We start from the raw sequence: 17,150 nt of genomic DNA, 5'->3' as shown, positions 1-17,150 counted from the left end.
CAAATACACGACCGACCATTAAGGTGACTCCGCACTCAGTGATATTGATATTAAAAATGTTTTTGATTTTAGAGACCGAGACAGTTTGCGGTACATGTGATGATGTTGCTGCTGCTAAATGTTTCAGTGATGGATTAGCCATGTTTGAATCTCCGGATGTCTCAGATGTGAACACCATCTGCAGGTAGGCTGTCATCTGTAATCTAAGAAGCTTCACATTCTATGTTTAACAAGCTGGGGTGTATGTAGAAAATACCGGAGGGAGGGGGGATAAGAGTTGTCTCTCTGTGGTGAGGCCTGAAGAGCCGAAGCCCCCCAACTTCCCCCACCTCTAAATGGCGTATTATATAAGATGTAATATTAAAATTATTCCAGCCAAACTGGCTGTCCATTTTGTTTTAACTACAACCTTCTCTAAATATAAAAACTGATAATACACTTAACATTTTGTAACATATTTCAGCCAAACTTTAGAAACAACGATGAAGTGTGTCTACCAAGCTATAGCCAGATGTGAGGATAAAACAGCATTTGAGGCTTCATTAAATAAGTTTATAGCCGACTACGACAATATCTGTACCATTCCAGCCGATATCTCATCATATACCATACCATGTTCAATCCCTTCAGGTTCAGGTATGTTTTAGGATACACCTTTGGTTGGAGGAGTTCATTGTCCCCTGGTGCGCTAAGAGTACTCTCAACACCGGGCAATAAACACTAGAAGAATACAATGGTATATATTCTGCTCCGTGCTGCCCCCTTAGTTTTTAAAATTGTTAAAGTTGTCATAGAAACAAACTGATAGTTGAATTGATTTCGTATAATGTCTTGTTTCGATTGGATGTCTTCTGGTTTGGTTTTGTTACTTGTACATTGATAACTCACAAATATAGTCATTAATTTATGGCTTAGAATTACTCAAACATAGATGCATAGTTCCATAGCAGAGATCATTTTTCTGCCTTAAACCCAATATAACAAAGACCTATACTGTTGTTGTTTTTTGTCTTCGTTAGTTTCTGACAAATGTAAAGCCGGTAGAAAGAGAGTTGATGCGTGTTTCACTACCCAGATTAGCGCTATCCTAGCCAAACAATTTATCGGATATAGAGAAATGCGATCCTACTGCAGGTAACTTGGCGTTTTATTTTCAAGAATTTCTCTTTCGAACAGATTCGTTGATTTATTCGGCTAAAGTTTACCTTAATTTTACCAGCCGAATATCCAGATATCACCACTCACCAATCTGACAACAGCAAACCGTTACTGCTCTAAAAGCCTAAAACCTGGATGCTACTTGGACACGATTATAACTTCAGCTTTCAAAGCTAAGTAATGGCGAACAACACCGTAAAGTTATAGTGCGCCAAACCAGTGTCAATTTGTCATTCTGCTCCTATTTGTACCCCCAGTCTCGGGAGGCTGGCGCCGCCACTGCGCCAAACGGGTATTTGCAAACTATAAATTACCAAAAATGAAATAATTACACTCGTGAAGAAGCAGAAAAAAAGAACCCCATTAATGTTTATTTTATTTTGTAGCTATGGTAGAAAGTTTGAGGAATGTTACGACAATGAATTGACTGATTGTAATGAGGATGAAGTCTCAGATATAGCTATGTCTCGAGAAATCATTCAGAACTATGTGAAGATAGAGTGTGGAGATGACCTAACTGTCAAACCACAATGTGAACCGGAAATGGCCAAGCAATGTGTTGATACTTTGATAACAGATCTGGGAGATGGATCTGGGTCGGGACACAAATGCAGGTGACTGAAACATCTTTCCACATTTTCTTAGGGATCCTATCCACGAAAACGTAATATATTAAGATATATATGCAGTAAATGGACTTTCGTTTACTATTAAGAATTTCTGTCATTTCATACAACGAGTTTACTAAAACTCGAAAAGTTCTGTTAAAACTATCATACACCTTAGTTATGCCATTCAGCCCCAACCTCATTCAGCTAAGATGCAGAATAAATGCAACAGCAATTGTATGTGCCTTTAGAATCTTACCCAAAGAACCATATTCACTACGGTTCTTATATTACAGGTCATTAGAACGCACCATCAAATGCTACGATACTTACACCTTCAATTGTAAGTCAGATGATATAACTGCTATCAAATATCGTTTGGAGCGAGTCATCCATTCACACAGATATACATGTAAACAACTGCTTCAACCCTGGTCGTGTTCTACTTCCGGTGATGAAAGTGATTCTGGTACTGATGGAATGGAAACTGGTGGTGATGCTAAAGGAGATGGTACTTCCGGTAATACGGTTGATCTCACTGTATGTGACAAGACATCAGCTTTGGCGTGTTTCAGTTCTTTTACTCTTACTAGTCTGCCATCTTGCAGGTTAGCTGTTTTGATTCTTTGGAATCCCACGTCATTGTTTTGTGTCAGTAACCCGGTTTGACTATGTTCTTTTTAGGGTAGCTGGGCCCTTGCTAGCTGTTCCAACATTTTCTCCATAAAAAGAAACAGTCTGTCATTCAATTGCTGGTTTCATGCCCGTTCAGGGGACAAAGAGGGCTACCGACCAATTCCATTACTGCAACAAAACATCATACGTAATTGCCCATCTGGATATATTACTTGCCCCTCCGAAAAATCAAGTCTTGCTTACGGCCTGGCCATTTGGTGGATAGAATTCGATTGTAATGCTGGATTACAGCAGATCTTAAACGAATATTGCGTTTACAGTTAATCTGTAGCCACAACGTATGATAAGGAAAAACAAATTCGCTACAAGGTCATTGATATTTAGCTATCTTTCATATCTATGGGTTCCAATTTATTTTGATCCTTTCCAGTGATTTCAAATCTATGATGAACTGTGCAGTAAGAAGTGTTATTGGTTGTGAGGACAATGTTGTAATTGAAACAGTCGACAGCCTAAACAACAACTTCCTGAACGCGGCCAGTCTAACTTCTTCTTGCATTGCGAAAACTTCAGTCGAGAAGCTTAATGCTCAATTTAAGCTTATTAAGGACAAAGCTACTACCAGTAACGAGAAAGTTTGTAGTGCTGAAGAAGCTCTGAAATGTTTCGACTTTTTGAAGCCAGATACTAACATACCCTGTCCGTAAGTTAAAGATAGTTCATAGAAAGATCTGGATTGGCTATTGTTGAAAACAGTCAATCACGTAAACAAATAATTATTATAGATATTGATCATGGACCATGTGTCATTGCTTTTGCTTTGATCATCGAAATTCACCGATTACTGTAAATAAAATCGTGAGCAATTCTAAAACACTCAATGCCACTTTGATTCTTTTGCTTAGTGACTGCCCCCTCCGATGAGTGGAATTCTAAGAGTGTTGTGTATAATATTTCAGTACGTTTAAAGAAATGAAGAGGTGTTCAATGCTGAATATTGAGAAATGTACATCAGATGTCCGAGACACCGCCATCACCAGTATCAACTCGGCTATCTCAGCATTCCTGACTGCCTCAACCACCTTCGTACCATCCTGCATTCAGACTGTTACCAAAGATAACCTATTATCTATTGGCATGGTCCCGAAACCATCATTTTCTCTCACCTTAGACAAATGTGTCGACTTCAGCATCAAGCCATCGAACATTATACAGTGTGTACTTCTGAAATACCAGAATAAGGAGTGAGTATTCAATGGCTTTGTCCACTACTATAATGGCCAACTGGGCGACACTGTCTGAATTGATCTTACAAGAGTTGAGTTCTAACCCAGCCTAGCAGATGGCAATCCGTGATGATACATACCGAGCTCTGCCACTTGATTTCGTGTTTCTTTATGTTGCGGTTAATTTCCTTTTGGGAATCAGGTTTAGAGACGGCGCAACCTCTTTTATAATAATGCTACTGGAGGTAAAAAGTGATATGTGCAAACACTATTGTCAATTTCATACTGCCCATTAGAATCTGAAATTCTGTTTCTTAATCCTTTCAGAACCATCGACTGTGATCTAACTGGTCTTTCAACATTTGAACAAGAATTCGTCAACATTTTCAAGAAGGAGACTGCAGTTGCTACAGTAACGTCTACTACCTTGACTTCAATATCCACATCTTTTGAGGCGATCATTGTGAAGCCAACTGGATATTTGTGGCACGTGTGTTCACTGGCCAAAACTCTGACCGCTACTTTGAAAGGGTACGCTGATGACGCTTCTGATGACGTTGGTTTGACCAGAAGTATGACGTCATTGGATGTCTTTTTGATAAATACTTGTGGAAATACGGGTGAGTATTGAAAAATATTGCGATGAAAATACCACGATACCACGATACCATGATACCTCACTGCAACAAGAAATTCGTCCCAGTAGATATCCATTCCTTGGTGTTTATTCCCATGATTTGTTCTCAGTGTGTGATGAGAATATTATGAAAATAAGATACCCAACCCTCTTTATATTTCAGATCTTATCAGTATTCCTCCAGTAATCATCCCAGAAACAGGTAAGTTTTATGGTGTATATTTTTTTCATCACCGGTAACTCAGGACAATATGCTTTAAGCGAGTGTTCCTAAAATTGGTGGTTAACTGCATTTCAGGATAGTACAATATGGACCATAGAGTAACAACGAAATTCTGGTTCTCTGCTAATACAGTAGCTCAACTACCATAAGGACTGGTTGCACCGAGTCGACGGAGCAATACAGTAGAGCAAATTACAGGGGGAGAGAGCCCCCAGCCCACTTAAGTCCACAGATCCACGTATAGAATTGATCCACTGTCCTAATATTCCTCTGATAATAACCCAAACTCACCCACTCTAATCGTCTAACAACTTTTTCATTTATTTTAGAAAAAGATGAATGTAACAAAGATAAGATCAACAGAATTATCACCCCAGCTTTATTGAAATATCTGTTCAGTTCTTACCTTACCTCAGGTGATATTTGTAGGTAAGTGCAACAGTGTTAGAATTATTTACGCTGACCGTAGCAATCATACACGAAAATTGATGAACCTAGCATTGTGCACATTATTGTTGGTGTGGATGTCCCATTCGATTTAATTCTACACAAGAAAGCGCAGATTTTTAGACCAATGAAAAGATAATTTGCTTTATTTCATTGTGTAAAGATGTATTATTTAATACTTCCTCATTCGAGTTCTATGTTATACGAGTTCATTAGCTGCTACCAATTTATTGCCAAACTGTTTGTGTTTTTTTACGGGGTTCGTTTTGCGAATCGGATAGTTAATATTTAGTTATTTTTATTATATCCGCCATAATACCATTATAGTGACGCCTCGATGGTAAAGATCATGGTAAAAGATGAGCTTACAGAATGTTCCGATGAATACAAAGAGCATATATCAGTGGTATTACAATTATTAACAACTCTCGCCAAACCAGCATGTTTTACATCTCCTAAATGTAATGTACAGAAGGCGTATGGCTGTCTGAGTCAACTGAATGCAGAAATTGCTCTGTTTGGAATCGAGAACACTCCTCGTGATATCTGCAGGTAATTTTCAATTGATATCAAACGGACAGCCAAACTATCGGAACAGTTATGTAGAAGACGGCTGTGAAAAGTAATTCTCGAGAATTTGTTCTAAATAGTACCAACGGTAATGTAAACAATGGTCACGCGCTGATAAGTAGGAGCCATCTTATGCTGGTAATTATTGAAGACTCTTCCGCCGATTAAGGAGGCGAACTTGCAACCACTACAAGTTCAAGAAACCACTATGCTGCCAAAAAGTGGATCTCAATGACTTCTGGGGTCGCCCTTTCTTCACCTCCCAACCATTAGTCGAGGGAGAAGGAATAAACTTACGGAATCAACCCCATTGCAAATTACTATGTTTGTTTATCTTTCAGAGCTTTATCGACGAATGATGTATGTATGGAGCATTATTTAGGTGACTGCCATCCAGACAGACTCCACCTAATTCGATATGTGTCCAATAAAGACAGACTGGTAGCATTTACTATCTGTTCTGGAGAGCAGGTCCAGGTCCAGCCTGTCTGCCAGTCTCAGTATATTGGTAGAACGGAGGGTGAACTGAAATGTTCCAAGCTTGATAGCGGATGTAGTAATTCTTTGTTTAAAGATTTTTACTTGCCTGATGATGGTGCTCTTTGCAGGTATGTTTCACACATCTTGCATCAAAATGGGGTGATTGTAAGAGCAATTTATGGACATTACGCCCATGTATTGTATACAGAGATCTAGTCGAGGATTGAAAGGGAGAGATTGTTTGACACTGCTCTACACAAATTTGAACAAGCCCAACTGTGATGCCCTAAAGAAGTAAGATGGCAACTAGTGGTTTGTTTCGTTTGGGTTCCGATATGAGCCCTGCACTTGTATCCACGATTTTACCACGTGTCCTTCAGCCTAATTACACCCTGCATATGGAAGGCTTGAAAGTCCCTGTTTCTGTTTCATAGGGTTTGTGAATCTAAGAAAAGTTGATGCTATTTCATCACTAATGGGCATTACAATTCACTTTCAGTGCTTCAGCTAGATTAGGGCAGTGTCAAGTTGGCTTCGAACCGAAATGTTTCAATTCCTTACCAAGTACCTACCTCACTAGCAGTAAGACCTATTTCTCCTCTGAATGTGACTCTTCTAAATACATAGTGCCATGTTCAGCCGATTGTGATCCAAGGAAGATTCGAGGATGTTTTGATACGTTTTTTAACAGTGTTGATCCATTCTGGAATTTAATGGATTCAGAAGGAAAATGCAGGTATGTACAAACCTATCAGAACAGAAGTCCTGTCTGTTGACTCAGAAGCCATTTCGGTAGTAATTAGCAAAATTGAGCAAATAGGACTGCATATAAAACTTAGTTACATATACATTGAAGTATTGAAGTATAGTCACATTTATATATTGAACCAACTAAAAATTACTTTAGTTAAACATTTCGCATCATGCCCGGAATTTAGGCCCACATTGCGGATTACCAGTACTGTAAGAACAAAATACAAAATAATGTATATGGAACAATGTGCACATCTGAACGCAATATTGGTGTTCAGAAACACAATATGAATTTCTTCTTCCTTTTTTGTAGGGAAGTACAAAAAGCAAGACAGTGCGTTAGGATGGCCACAAAGAAATGCGATAAACAGTCACGAGACAAAGCCATATACAAGCTATCTAGATTGGTGATAGCGTATGGTGAAGAGAACTGTCCCGATGGATATGATTGCATGACAGAATTCACTATGTTGGCCAAGAAAATATTTATTGCGTCTGAAATAATAACAAAACCAGATAAAGATAGTTCCAGTAAATCTACAGACAGTGATGATACGAGTGAAAGCAGCGACTCCGAAGACAAAGATCATAAAGCCACTAAAGAATCTAAAGACAAAAAGTCTAATGGGAAAAAGTCTAGAAGAAAGAGAGCACCAGGTGCGAAAGACAAGAAGAACACAAAAGAGAAGAACACAAAAGAAAAGAACACAAAGGAAAAGAGCACAAAAGAAAAGAACACTAAAGAGAAGAACACAAAAGAGAAAAACACAAAAGAGAAAAACACAAAAGAGAAAAACACAAAAGAGAAGAACACAAAAGAGAAAAACACAAAAGAGAAAAACACAAAAGAGAAGAACACAAAAGAAATGAACACAAAAGAAAAGGCCACGAAAGAGAACACTAAAGAGAAGAACACGAAAGAAAAGAGCACGAAAGAAAAGAACACAAAAGAACATAACACGAAGGAAACTAAGGAGAAGAACACGCAAGAGAAACACTCTATGGAAAAGCCCGACATCGATTTGTCTGCCCTATGTCATAAAGCTAAGATGTTATGGAAGTGTATCGAAGGAAGCTATGGTACTATATCCATCAATTATAATGACCAAATCGCTTATCTATCTCTCTATGGTATTTGGTCTTCAGTCAAGGAAAGGTGTTCTAAGACAGGTAAGGCTTATCTTTATCTATGAATATGGTAGTCTGTTCCATGTTGGAGAGGTTCATACTCCCTTGATCAAATCTGTTAGATAACAGATACCATGACGAAAGCTGTAACAGGACGAAGTTTCTTTGTCCAGATTTCCAATCTATATCATTTACAAAGGGTAATCAAGTTGAAATAAGTATTTCTTTCTTACTTACCTACTGACTTGCAAAGGAAACTATTTAATGCTAAGAACCTTTGCGTTCAGTGTATCATCCAAATCGATTCAAACAATTTTTGTATCTATCTTTATGAAAGGAAAGAACTAGGCATATGTCTCCAAGATCCAATCATTCAAATTATTTGATTTGATCATTACAGTGAAACAGAGTTGTTATAGATGTTATGGTGAAGCCGACGAAAAAGAATGTTTTAAGAAGACAGAAGTTTGTTCTCATCACAGCCAGGTACGTTCTATGTACCATTATCATACTCAGTGTACTCTGAGTTGTGGATCTCCACAACGAGCCTCTCACATACATTACAAATACACTAGGTGAGGGAAACGTCTGGAAACGATGCACGTATGGTTCGATTTCTTCTATTTTGCACTGTTGTGATGATTCCGAACCGTATATTCACCAGAACAAGAGGGAAAGGAAGCACCAGACAATGACACCCTTTCGATCTAAAAAGATTCGGATGTTTTCTTTTAGCAGTTTATATCCACTTACCATCTAGCAACAATGTGAAGCATCACACAGGGCTCAAGGCTGATTCATATTTTTAAATTCTTTCAGATGTGTCAAAGTTTTGCTGGAGTGTCAACTAAAACTGGGGTGTTTGAACATAGTAAAGGCTGTGTACGACCATCTCAATGTAAACGTGGTTGTAACAGCATGGGTTGTACAGACTGCTGTATTGGTGAACTGTGTAATGAAAAACTACAAGTGACTGGCGTTGTTGGTACGTTGAATTTTTTGAATTGGTTAACGTTCTTGGTTATGATATGTGATTGAAAGATAGGGTTTGTGCCAGCTTAAAATAACAAGAATTGTTTTAAGTCATTTCTTCCTGTGGTAAACAGAATTATCACTTCATGTGGTCAAGTCATTTTTTAAATTGATAGGGCTAATATTTATAAAATATACACAAACCAATAGTAATGGTTTACCTTCCAGATACTAAAGTTTGTGATGTTAGTAAAGCTGTTGATTGTAGTCTGATGTTGTTGAAGAATATGCATGATGATGGTGGTTGCACGTAAGTTAACTTTTTACCTCACCATTTTGTTGATGTTTAATGCTTTACTTTGTAAAGTACTTTTTGTCCGTGGCGCTGCACACGATGTGTTCGTCTTCAATAAAATCAAAGGAACAACTTTAACTGATTTTCTATATATTTCCAATTCCTTCATTGTCCAAAATGTGACAAAAGTCGAGGAAGAACTTAGATGAAATAAATAAGAAATTAGAGAGATTATATTTTACCATTAAGTGCAAGTTCTGTAATGGCTGTCGCTTTCAATCTGATGTTTGTTTTATTATAGAGAATCCTATCAGAAATTGGAATGTATGATAGAATACAGTAAAGATTGTTTGAGCGATTCAAGAAAAGAAATAAGTCGATCAGCTTCCAAAATTGTTAAAGTATTAGCTCGTAATAGCTGTCCACCACCAATTAGCCAACAGTGTAACTCGGCCGCCATCTTAGCTTTCCAAACTGCTCTCAGCAACCCTTATGTTGCTGGTAAAGACGCAATTTGCAAGTAAGTCTCATATAATTAATCAATAAAATCAATTAAAGGTTCCCCTGTGCCATAAACTTAGGGACTTAAGCTTTCAGTTGGTCCTCACTAATTGTAGATAGGCTGATCATATATGCGTAAGATACTAGGAGACAGGGAGGCTTGAGGGCTGAATCGTTCCTAATCCCCCATCAAAGGCAAAGGGTTCTGCGATTGGTGAAATAACAGCAAATACACTGTTATTGATCGGGTTCCATTCTATTGATAATTATTTTGCAATTCTAAATATTAGTTTGGTTGTGTTTATTTCAGACAAAGATTAGATGCTTTAGCAGCACTGACATCTTTATCAGCTTCATCCACGTGTTCTCCAATTGATATCGTAGTCTATCAACAAGTCATGACAGATTCAGAAAGACTGATCCGAGATTTCTGTTTGTCCGGCACAGAACAATGTATGGTTCCACTCACTGTAGACATAACTATAGATATTGAAGTCTCAGTATCACATGTGAAAAAGAGCCAATGTGCTCGTGAACTGGCTAATTTCGGTATTTGCTTAGCTAATGGTATGATGAAATTGAAAACTGGCTTTGATGACGCCTCATGCGGGTAAGTCTACTTGATCTTGCTCTTTTTCAGTCACTTGTTTACTATATTCACATTCTATTTAAAATGCAGATCGTAGTCTTTAGTTTCGTCCCTATTACGCATGTTACTACTATTGTAATCCTTAATTGGCAGTGGCGGGGCCAAAGGGGGATGGGGGGTGGTGTTCAGAGTCCCCTCCTCGCAGCCAAGGAACTTTTTCGGGCAAAAATTTCGTGACTAAATTAGAAATTCTCTCGGCCATAAACCTGGCTCCGCCACTGTTTATCGGACAAAGTCTTCTATAATAGTGTTCCGTTTTATGACCATCATAACCAGCGGTTGCTATTTCGCATTCCTGTACTTAATTCGCTATGTGCGCTAATTGTCCTTTGGCTTAATAAATCATCCGTTTATTGCAGTGAAGTGAGCCAAAAGAAATGTATGTCCAAGGAACTAAAGAGCTGCAATGTACCAAAAGGCTTGAATGATTTGGGATCAGAACTGGCTACATTTAAAGCCTCTGGATGTACAGTAGATGATCCAGCACCAAAAGATTGTTCTATAGCCACGTTGACCAAGTGTGATATCGCTGAATCTTATAACTGCCTCCACGACCTCGACAAGACAAAAACCAACTTCTGTCAGTAAGTCGAAAACCTTATTAGCCAATAGTTACATGATTTTATCCTAGTTTTCATGTAAGACAACAGAAGAGCTAGTGACTGCGCACATTGGCGTATATCGGGTACATGTTACCTCTTTGCTCCAATGTTTGTCAACTTTCAGAGAGTCCAAACAGCTTATAATGTTTATATTGGTATGCTTATATCCATACGTCCCAAATCACAAATAATTTTGTATTACAGAGATCTGACAGCGTCAAGATCATGTGTACAATCGTCAACATCGGGATGTCTGTCCATACAGGAACTGAGCACGATAGATCTTTATAATACATATAGAAAGGAGAGTAAGACGGTTTGTCTAGCAGCACAGGTAAATAACCGCCATATTTGTGAAGCATTAAGGTATTAAGAGATTAACTTCATGCATAAACGCCCCTTTATCGTTTATTGGGGGAGATGTGATCTCATAGCACCCATGTTCTAAGGGACATGTCATCTCATTGTTGTCAAGTAGGTGGCGTGTAACATTTTATATCGAAGTAACATAAGACAGCATTTTGACTCAATATTTCTGAAATGCCGAATGCATGCATTCAGAAAGCAATACGGAAGATATTCAGAACTATTCTGATCATAAGAAAGAATTGAAAGAAAACAACTATATTTTACTTACATTCACAATTAAGGATCCTTTCTACCAGCTGGTCCTTGGCCAAACCTCTTGGTTTTGATTATGTACCCATTTACAGCTGAATTAACTGGAATCATCCGATCGCTTATTGAAGATATTTGTACATGTTCTATAGGTTCCCGGGCCACTAGAGGTCAAAGTGGACGTCTTCACAGGTTATTCGACGTGTCTTGAAATCTTCGGCGAAGCATTGGGGACTGCCTTTGAGTCTGATGATTTTGAAGCTAAGATATGTAAGGCGCTAGATGAATCTGATACCTGCATTGACCAGGTACCAATGCCTGAACTTACTAAACCGCTAGTTACAGCTACAGTGAATAAGTACCGAGATGGAATGTCCACCTTCATGAGAACTTGCAGCTCAGAGACACCTGGAGGTTAGTTTCAATATAATTGGATTATGAAATTGGGGTACAATTTCGAATATTATTATAAAGTTGGGAAATTCATGAACATGTTGGATGTCTGACATCACACTTAGTCAATTGTGTAGCTACCTAATAAGTGCGATTTTATCGTCGACAAGTGGTCCAAATAGCAAATACTTCTTAGGAAAGCCCGCTTTGCAATGTTTATTGCCAAGGGGGTACTAGCTGGTAACGCAAGAAAGGGAACAACGTTTATCAGATGGTCAGTGGTCACACTCTTGGTATTGATATTTTCCGGGATGTAGATTTATGATTTTAAAGACTCAAATTGATGTAATTGCAGGTGATATTGGTGATGGTGTAGATAGAGTGAAAAGGGATACATCTGGCGATAAATGTGATATTAAACAAGCCGGATTCTGTTTGAGTAAATTAAGTATGATATCTCAAACACTACCAGTCATACATTACTCTGATCATCTGACTTTCTGTAGGTATGTACATGGATATGAGATCTACTCTTTTACTCTTTTATGATTGATATACTTCCTCTTGTGTTAAAAATTCATTAGCTGCGTGCTACCACAATGTTATGCCAATATGCTGTTTTATATTTCCGGTTTCGATTTGCGGTTCGATAGATAGTCCTTGTTTTTTTTTGACACTTGACAGCTTAGCATTTGCATGACCATCAGCACTGCGTTCATCTAATGAGACGCGCTTTTGTTATCTTTCAAATATTGCTGTGCCTTATCAATGGGTATCTCGCAGTTGAAAGTATTTGACCTGGTAAGGCATGCCGACCCTTAAGACACATCTTAGGCTTTTGGAGAGTCCACATTAAAACCTCGTCCACAGTATGACACAATTGTTGTAAAAGTTGTATACTAGTGGACTCCTCCAAAGAAAAGAGCCATCAGGTGTTTCGAAAAGAGTAAACATATCTAATAACATCGTGTTTTTATTCCCAATTGATATATTATAGATCAATGCAGGAGTACGAGACTTGCGTTAAAGACAACATAAAGGAATGTACCAATAAAAAGAAGACTGGACTAATGGTGACTATATTAGAATCTCTGATATCCAGTTCAGAACAATATTGCGTATTGCAAGTACTAGAGGAACCAAGCTGCAATATAGAGTATGCCGAAGAATGTATTGAAACCTTCACAGTTCTGACTTCCTATAGCTCTTATACTCACGAACAGATTTGCAGGTTAGTTAAATTTCTGGGAAGGGAGCGATTGGTTTTGTGAAATGTACAGGCCTGATGTGAGATGTGCTGTTGTAGAATTATAGATGCAGCCCAATGTCCAATAATTTTCAACCCCAGTGCTTTGGTGTCACTCTGCTACTTGGTGTGTCAAATCCATTTCGGTGAATCTTTGTGACAATCTTGTTGGTGCAGCTGATGGCTATGGTTTATTTGGTCTATCTGAAAAGAGGCATATTGATTCAAATTCGTGCAATATTATTGACATCTCGCTGTCTGTTTAGATCGCACAAACGTCTAAAATCTAAATTCAGTCATCATTATTATATTCTCAATTAATTGGTTTTTACTTCATTATGTATCTTTAGGAATGCCGAAGTAACATTGAAATGTGTGAAGAAATTTACCACAGAATGTTCAGATGCTGACCAGTCGACAAGAGTTCGGGGTAAAATCACCACGATTGTTCAGAGTGTAGTTGGTAATGATTGTCCAAGCGTCACGGCTTTACTGTTCTGCGACGGCGCGGATATTGATGCTACATGTAATGCAGAAGAAGCGAAGTCGTGTTTTACAACTCTGAAGAAGAAGCTATTGGATGTGTCTTCTAGATTGGCTGATAAAGAGGAATATTGTCGGTATGTTGATGTTCAAACAACAAGTCGTTTATATAGCTTAAACCAGGGGTTTTCAACCCAAGGGGGGTACTCTAAGAGGGTAATTTTGTTGGTTTTTTTAGGCTAAGGAGACGCTTTGTAGTCTAGAAAATCACAAATTAGAAGGAAAGTTATATCCACATCTTTCAGCACTTTCACATCCGATATATAAATTATTTGATTCCTTATGTTTTTATTAAATAAGTATGTTATACCATAATAATGTATATTTCATTGTATTTTTGTTATAATGACTGTGTTCTCTGTTTCTAAATATCATTCAAATCGTACTTATGTTTTTGTTTAAATATTTCACTCTACAGGGTTGTAACAAAGAACTGGAAATGTTTAAGACAGAGCGTTCAGGGGTGTACAGAAACCGTCTTCAACCAGTTGACCGCAGATGTGGACGCCGAGTTCCTTGTACGTGTCAAAGCCTCTGGATGTGATGGGGTTGATAGTGATCCCATACCACAGACCTGTATAGCTGAACCTACCTGCTCGATTGATTCTTTGTATACTTGTATCGATGACTTCACCACCAAAGCCAAAGATGATAAAGCTTCTGCATGCAGGTAAAATATTAGAATACATGGCAACTCATATCGAAAATGACCCTTATAAAATGCTTTATATTATATAACATTTGTGATTTTTCGACAATTTGGTATATGTTTTTTAAATAAAGTTCACAAAGTCCTTGAATTTACATAGACAGTCGCCTAAATTGATGTATTGGTGTTTATTGGTGTTTAGAGGTAAAGAAGCCTTATAGGCGAAAAGTTCACTTGTGAAAGTAACAAAATTTACTCTAATTTGAACCTTCGCCACCACCTTCTTCGTTATGATGTTAAAGGTGAAATGAACTTCTTGGATATTTTTGTCTTTCAGTTCTGTCGACTCCCATATAACTTGTATCACATCACAATCAGGATGTACCGAACCACAGAAACTAGTTGTCCTTACAGAGTTAACTACTGTTTCTAATGCACTGTGTGGAACAGCCGTCAGCATTGCTCAAACTGTCCCAGAATTGGTCTGTCTGCAGACATTCGTCCAAGATTTGGCATCAGAGATACTGAATCCATCAAAACCAGGCGTTCGTGGAATGTGTGATCTTTTTACGTCATATTCGAGCTGTTTTGGTGCAGCTTCCTTTGATGAATTGGGTGACGTGATTTCAAACTTCTATGGTGTATCCGGAGACATCCTTTCCAAGTTTGTTGATGCTCAGGCTCTCTGTAAAAATGGTAAGAGACATTTTAGTACAATGGGCTTGATTCAGATATATGTATTCTGCGCAATTATGGAGATACCGTTAATAGATAAACATTTGCAAATATGAAAGAACACTTATTTCTAATGATTCAACCATTACGAGCTTCTGTACATGCAGATTAGTATACCGTGTATATTTATACACTTCTTTTATATGTCATGTTCCTGCTTCATGCATACATTCCACCAACATGTTTAAACCATTAATCTTTTGGTAATTTCAGATCCAACCGATAGTAAAGTTGTGAAGATAGGTAAGTAAGAAGAATTGATCTGAACCTTAATGTTCCTTATTCAATCGGCTTGCCAAGAATAAATGTGAAAATTAGCCTGTTACTGTCATGCTCGATACTAAGGCGGTTTCCATATTTTAACCTTATAATATTATTACATTGTATATGTTTCCCTGCCCACGAACCCCGTGGCAGAACCAAAACTGGAAGAGTTATCAGCCCCTACCACACAGAGTATTCGCTCTTACCAATTGATACAGTTAAGCATAGTTTTACTACATTCGTTATTCATTTAATTATTGTATTATTGTAATATAAATTTGATTATTTAGATTTAATTAAGGGATTATCGACAGTAAGCTGTGTGGTTCGACAACTGTCATCTGTACTAGTCAGAAGGCTGCTTCCATTGACTGAAAAAGAGATGATCTGCAGGTAAGGGGTAGTTAAACTTTAATACTGTCCAAAACTCAAGAGAAACGCCGATTTTTCTTTATTTAGTCTTTTAACAAAAGAAAACTTTATGTTCAGTATAGGTATTACACCAATCACTAGGTTGAGGATTTTATCGTAAGCATACGAACAATGATCACTACAATTATTATACAACAATGAACTGGAAATGTTCACTTCTTTGACGTATGCTAATGAACCAATATGTCTCTCAGCTATATGTACCTTTCCATCAACTTCCATGTTACTTCATTTCAATTTATTTACTTCATTTGTAGCAAAACTTCGTATGTAGAATCCTGTATATCAGAAAAGATTTCTGGACTTACTACTGATGAATCAGCCTTTTTCACCAAAGTAACAACTCTTACTGATAGTTTAACTACCAATATCGAATTCTGCCAAGAACCACAACTCTGCCTTCTAAAAGAAGTGACTGTATGTGTTCAGGATCTCCAAACAGAAATAGCAACGTTTGAAACATCTGGAGAGCGATCTCAAGTTTGTCGGTATGTTGTATTTATCAATTGTTACGTAGTGCAATCGATAGCGGCGCCAGCATTTCGAGTCCATTTCGGGTACCAATAGGGGAAGACTATCTTAGTAGGGACAACTGTTAAGGTTGAGATTCAAAATGCGGCGCCTGGACTGAATACGAAACATCTTCTAGGTGATAGTTTCCTACTGACCTGTCGTATTTTATTTACAGTTGTAAGGACGAAAAAGCTTTCGCCGTTTCAGAGACCCATTCCAATACCGCCGCATGTTCAAATTCTGTATTCGTAAGAACGTATCCTACTTTTGCACTTGCCCGTGGGGGTGTTCTACTTAGGTTACGTGGGTACTTTAATCCATAGATATTGACAAAAACAACGGGCATATGATAGAAAGCATCACTCAATAAATTCACTTGGCTATATTTCTAGAAAAATCAGAGAAACTGAAGATTGTGTGAAACACTTTGGTTATAATTGTGGAAATGATGGAACTACTGTGATGAAGACTTTTAAAGCAGCTGAGAAACGAGTTGAAACAATCTGTGCTGATGTACTGCCACCAATCTGTGACAACGTGATGCTGCCGAGCTGTGACATTGTGGACGCTCTAGAATGCATGACGAAGTTCAATGTTGATCTGATTTCACATCAAAGCGTTGTCTGGAGAGATATGTGCACGTGAGTAGTTTCAGTCATATAGCATAATACATCTATACCAGATATGCAATTTAAGCTATTAAAAACGCAGTGTAAGCTAATATATAAGCACAAAGCTCGTCTAATTTTCTTGCTACCATGTTTTGGATATATATAATTCGTCAGCAGAACAACTGGTTTTGAAATTTTTGTTTTAGAAGGTTAGATTCATTTCATTACAATAGGCACATGCGCCCTTGAAGAATAACCTCG

General features: G+C 37.9%; 1 protein-coding gene across 1 annotated transcript in view; it reads left to right on the top strand.

The window, feature by feature from the left end:
• LOTGIDRAFT_231431 (hypothetical protein) overlaps window positions 1–16,601 on the top strand; it is a gene marked incomplete at both ends in the record, with an annotated part of 24,920 nt that extends 8,319 nt beyond the window's left edge. The window contains 31 exons of the mRNA XM_009052827.1: window positions 73–184; window positions 464–636; window positions 1,020–1,134; window positions 1,545–1,772; window positions 2,063–2,374; window positions 2,833–3,105; window positions 3,362–3,646; window positions 3,956–4,248; window positions 4,429–4,467; window positions 4,818–4,917; window positions 5,263–5,487; window positions 5,847–6,113; window positions 6,485–6,721; window positions 7,052–7,908; window positions 8,267–8,352; window positions 8,686–8,851; window positions 9,067–9,148; window positions 9,435–9,653; window positions 9,945–10,244; window positions 10,643–10,867; window positions 11,090–11,219; window positions 11,656–11,917; window positions 12,252–12,402; window positions 12,894–13,127; window positions 13,493–13,762; window positions 14,104–14,355; window positions 14,672–15,030; window positions 15,283–15,312; window positions 15,624–15,726; window positions 16,023–16,253; window positions 16,454–16,601. Coding sequence (XP_009051075.1) covers window positions 73–184; window positions 464–636; window positions 1,020–1,134; window positions 1,545–1,772; window positions 2,063–2,374; window positions 2,833–3,105; window positions 3,362–3,646; window positions 3,956–4,248; window positions 4,429–4,467; window positions 4,818–4,917; window positions 5,263–5,487; window positions 5,847–6,113; window positions 6,485–6,721; window positions 7,052–7,908; window positions 8,267–8,352; window positions 8,686–8,851; window positions 9,067–9,148; window positions 9,435–9,653; window positions 9,945–10,244; window positions 10,643–10,867; window positions 11,090–11,219; window positions 11,656–11,917; window positions 12,252–12,402; window positions 12,894–13,127; window positions 13,493–13,762; window positions 14,104–14,355; window positions 14,672–15,030; window positions 15,283–15,312; window positions 15,624–15,726; window positions 16,023–16,253; window positions 16,454–16,601 — 6,764 coding nt within the window. The remainder of the gene's footprint in view (window positions 1–72; window positions 185–463; window positions 637–1,019; window positions 1,135–1,544; window positions 1,773–2,062; window positions 2,375–2,832; window positions 3,106–3,361; window positions 3,647–3,955; window positions 4,249–4,428; window positions 4,468–4,817; window positions 4,918–5,262; window positions 5,488–5,846; window positions 6,114–6,484; window positions 6,722–7,051; window positions 7,909–8,266; window positions 8,353–8,685; window positions 8,852–9,066; window positions 9,149–9,434; window positions 9,654–9,944; window positions 10,245–10,642; window positions 10,868–11,089; window positions 11,220–11,655; window positions 11,918–12,251; window positions 12,403–12,893; window positions 13,128–13,492; window positions 13,763–14,103; window positions 14,356–14,671; window positions 15,031–15,282; window positions 15,313–15,623; window positions 15,727–16,022; window positions 16,254–16,453) is intronic.
• Window positions 16,602–17,150: the final 549 nt, after the last annotated feature.

The sequence above is a fragment of the Lottia gigantea genome, assembly GCF_000327385.1.
Source record: "Lottia gigantea unplaced genomic scaffold LOTGIsca_19, whole genome shotgun sequence".
In the NCBI taxonomy this organism is placed as follows: Eukaryota; Metazoa; Mollusca; class Gastropoda; family Lottiidae; genus Lottia; species Lottia gigantea.
The sequence above is the reverse complement of the archived record's forward strand: the minus strand, read 5'-3'. Positions and strand labels throughout refer to the sequence as shown.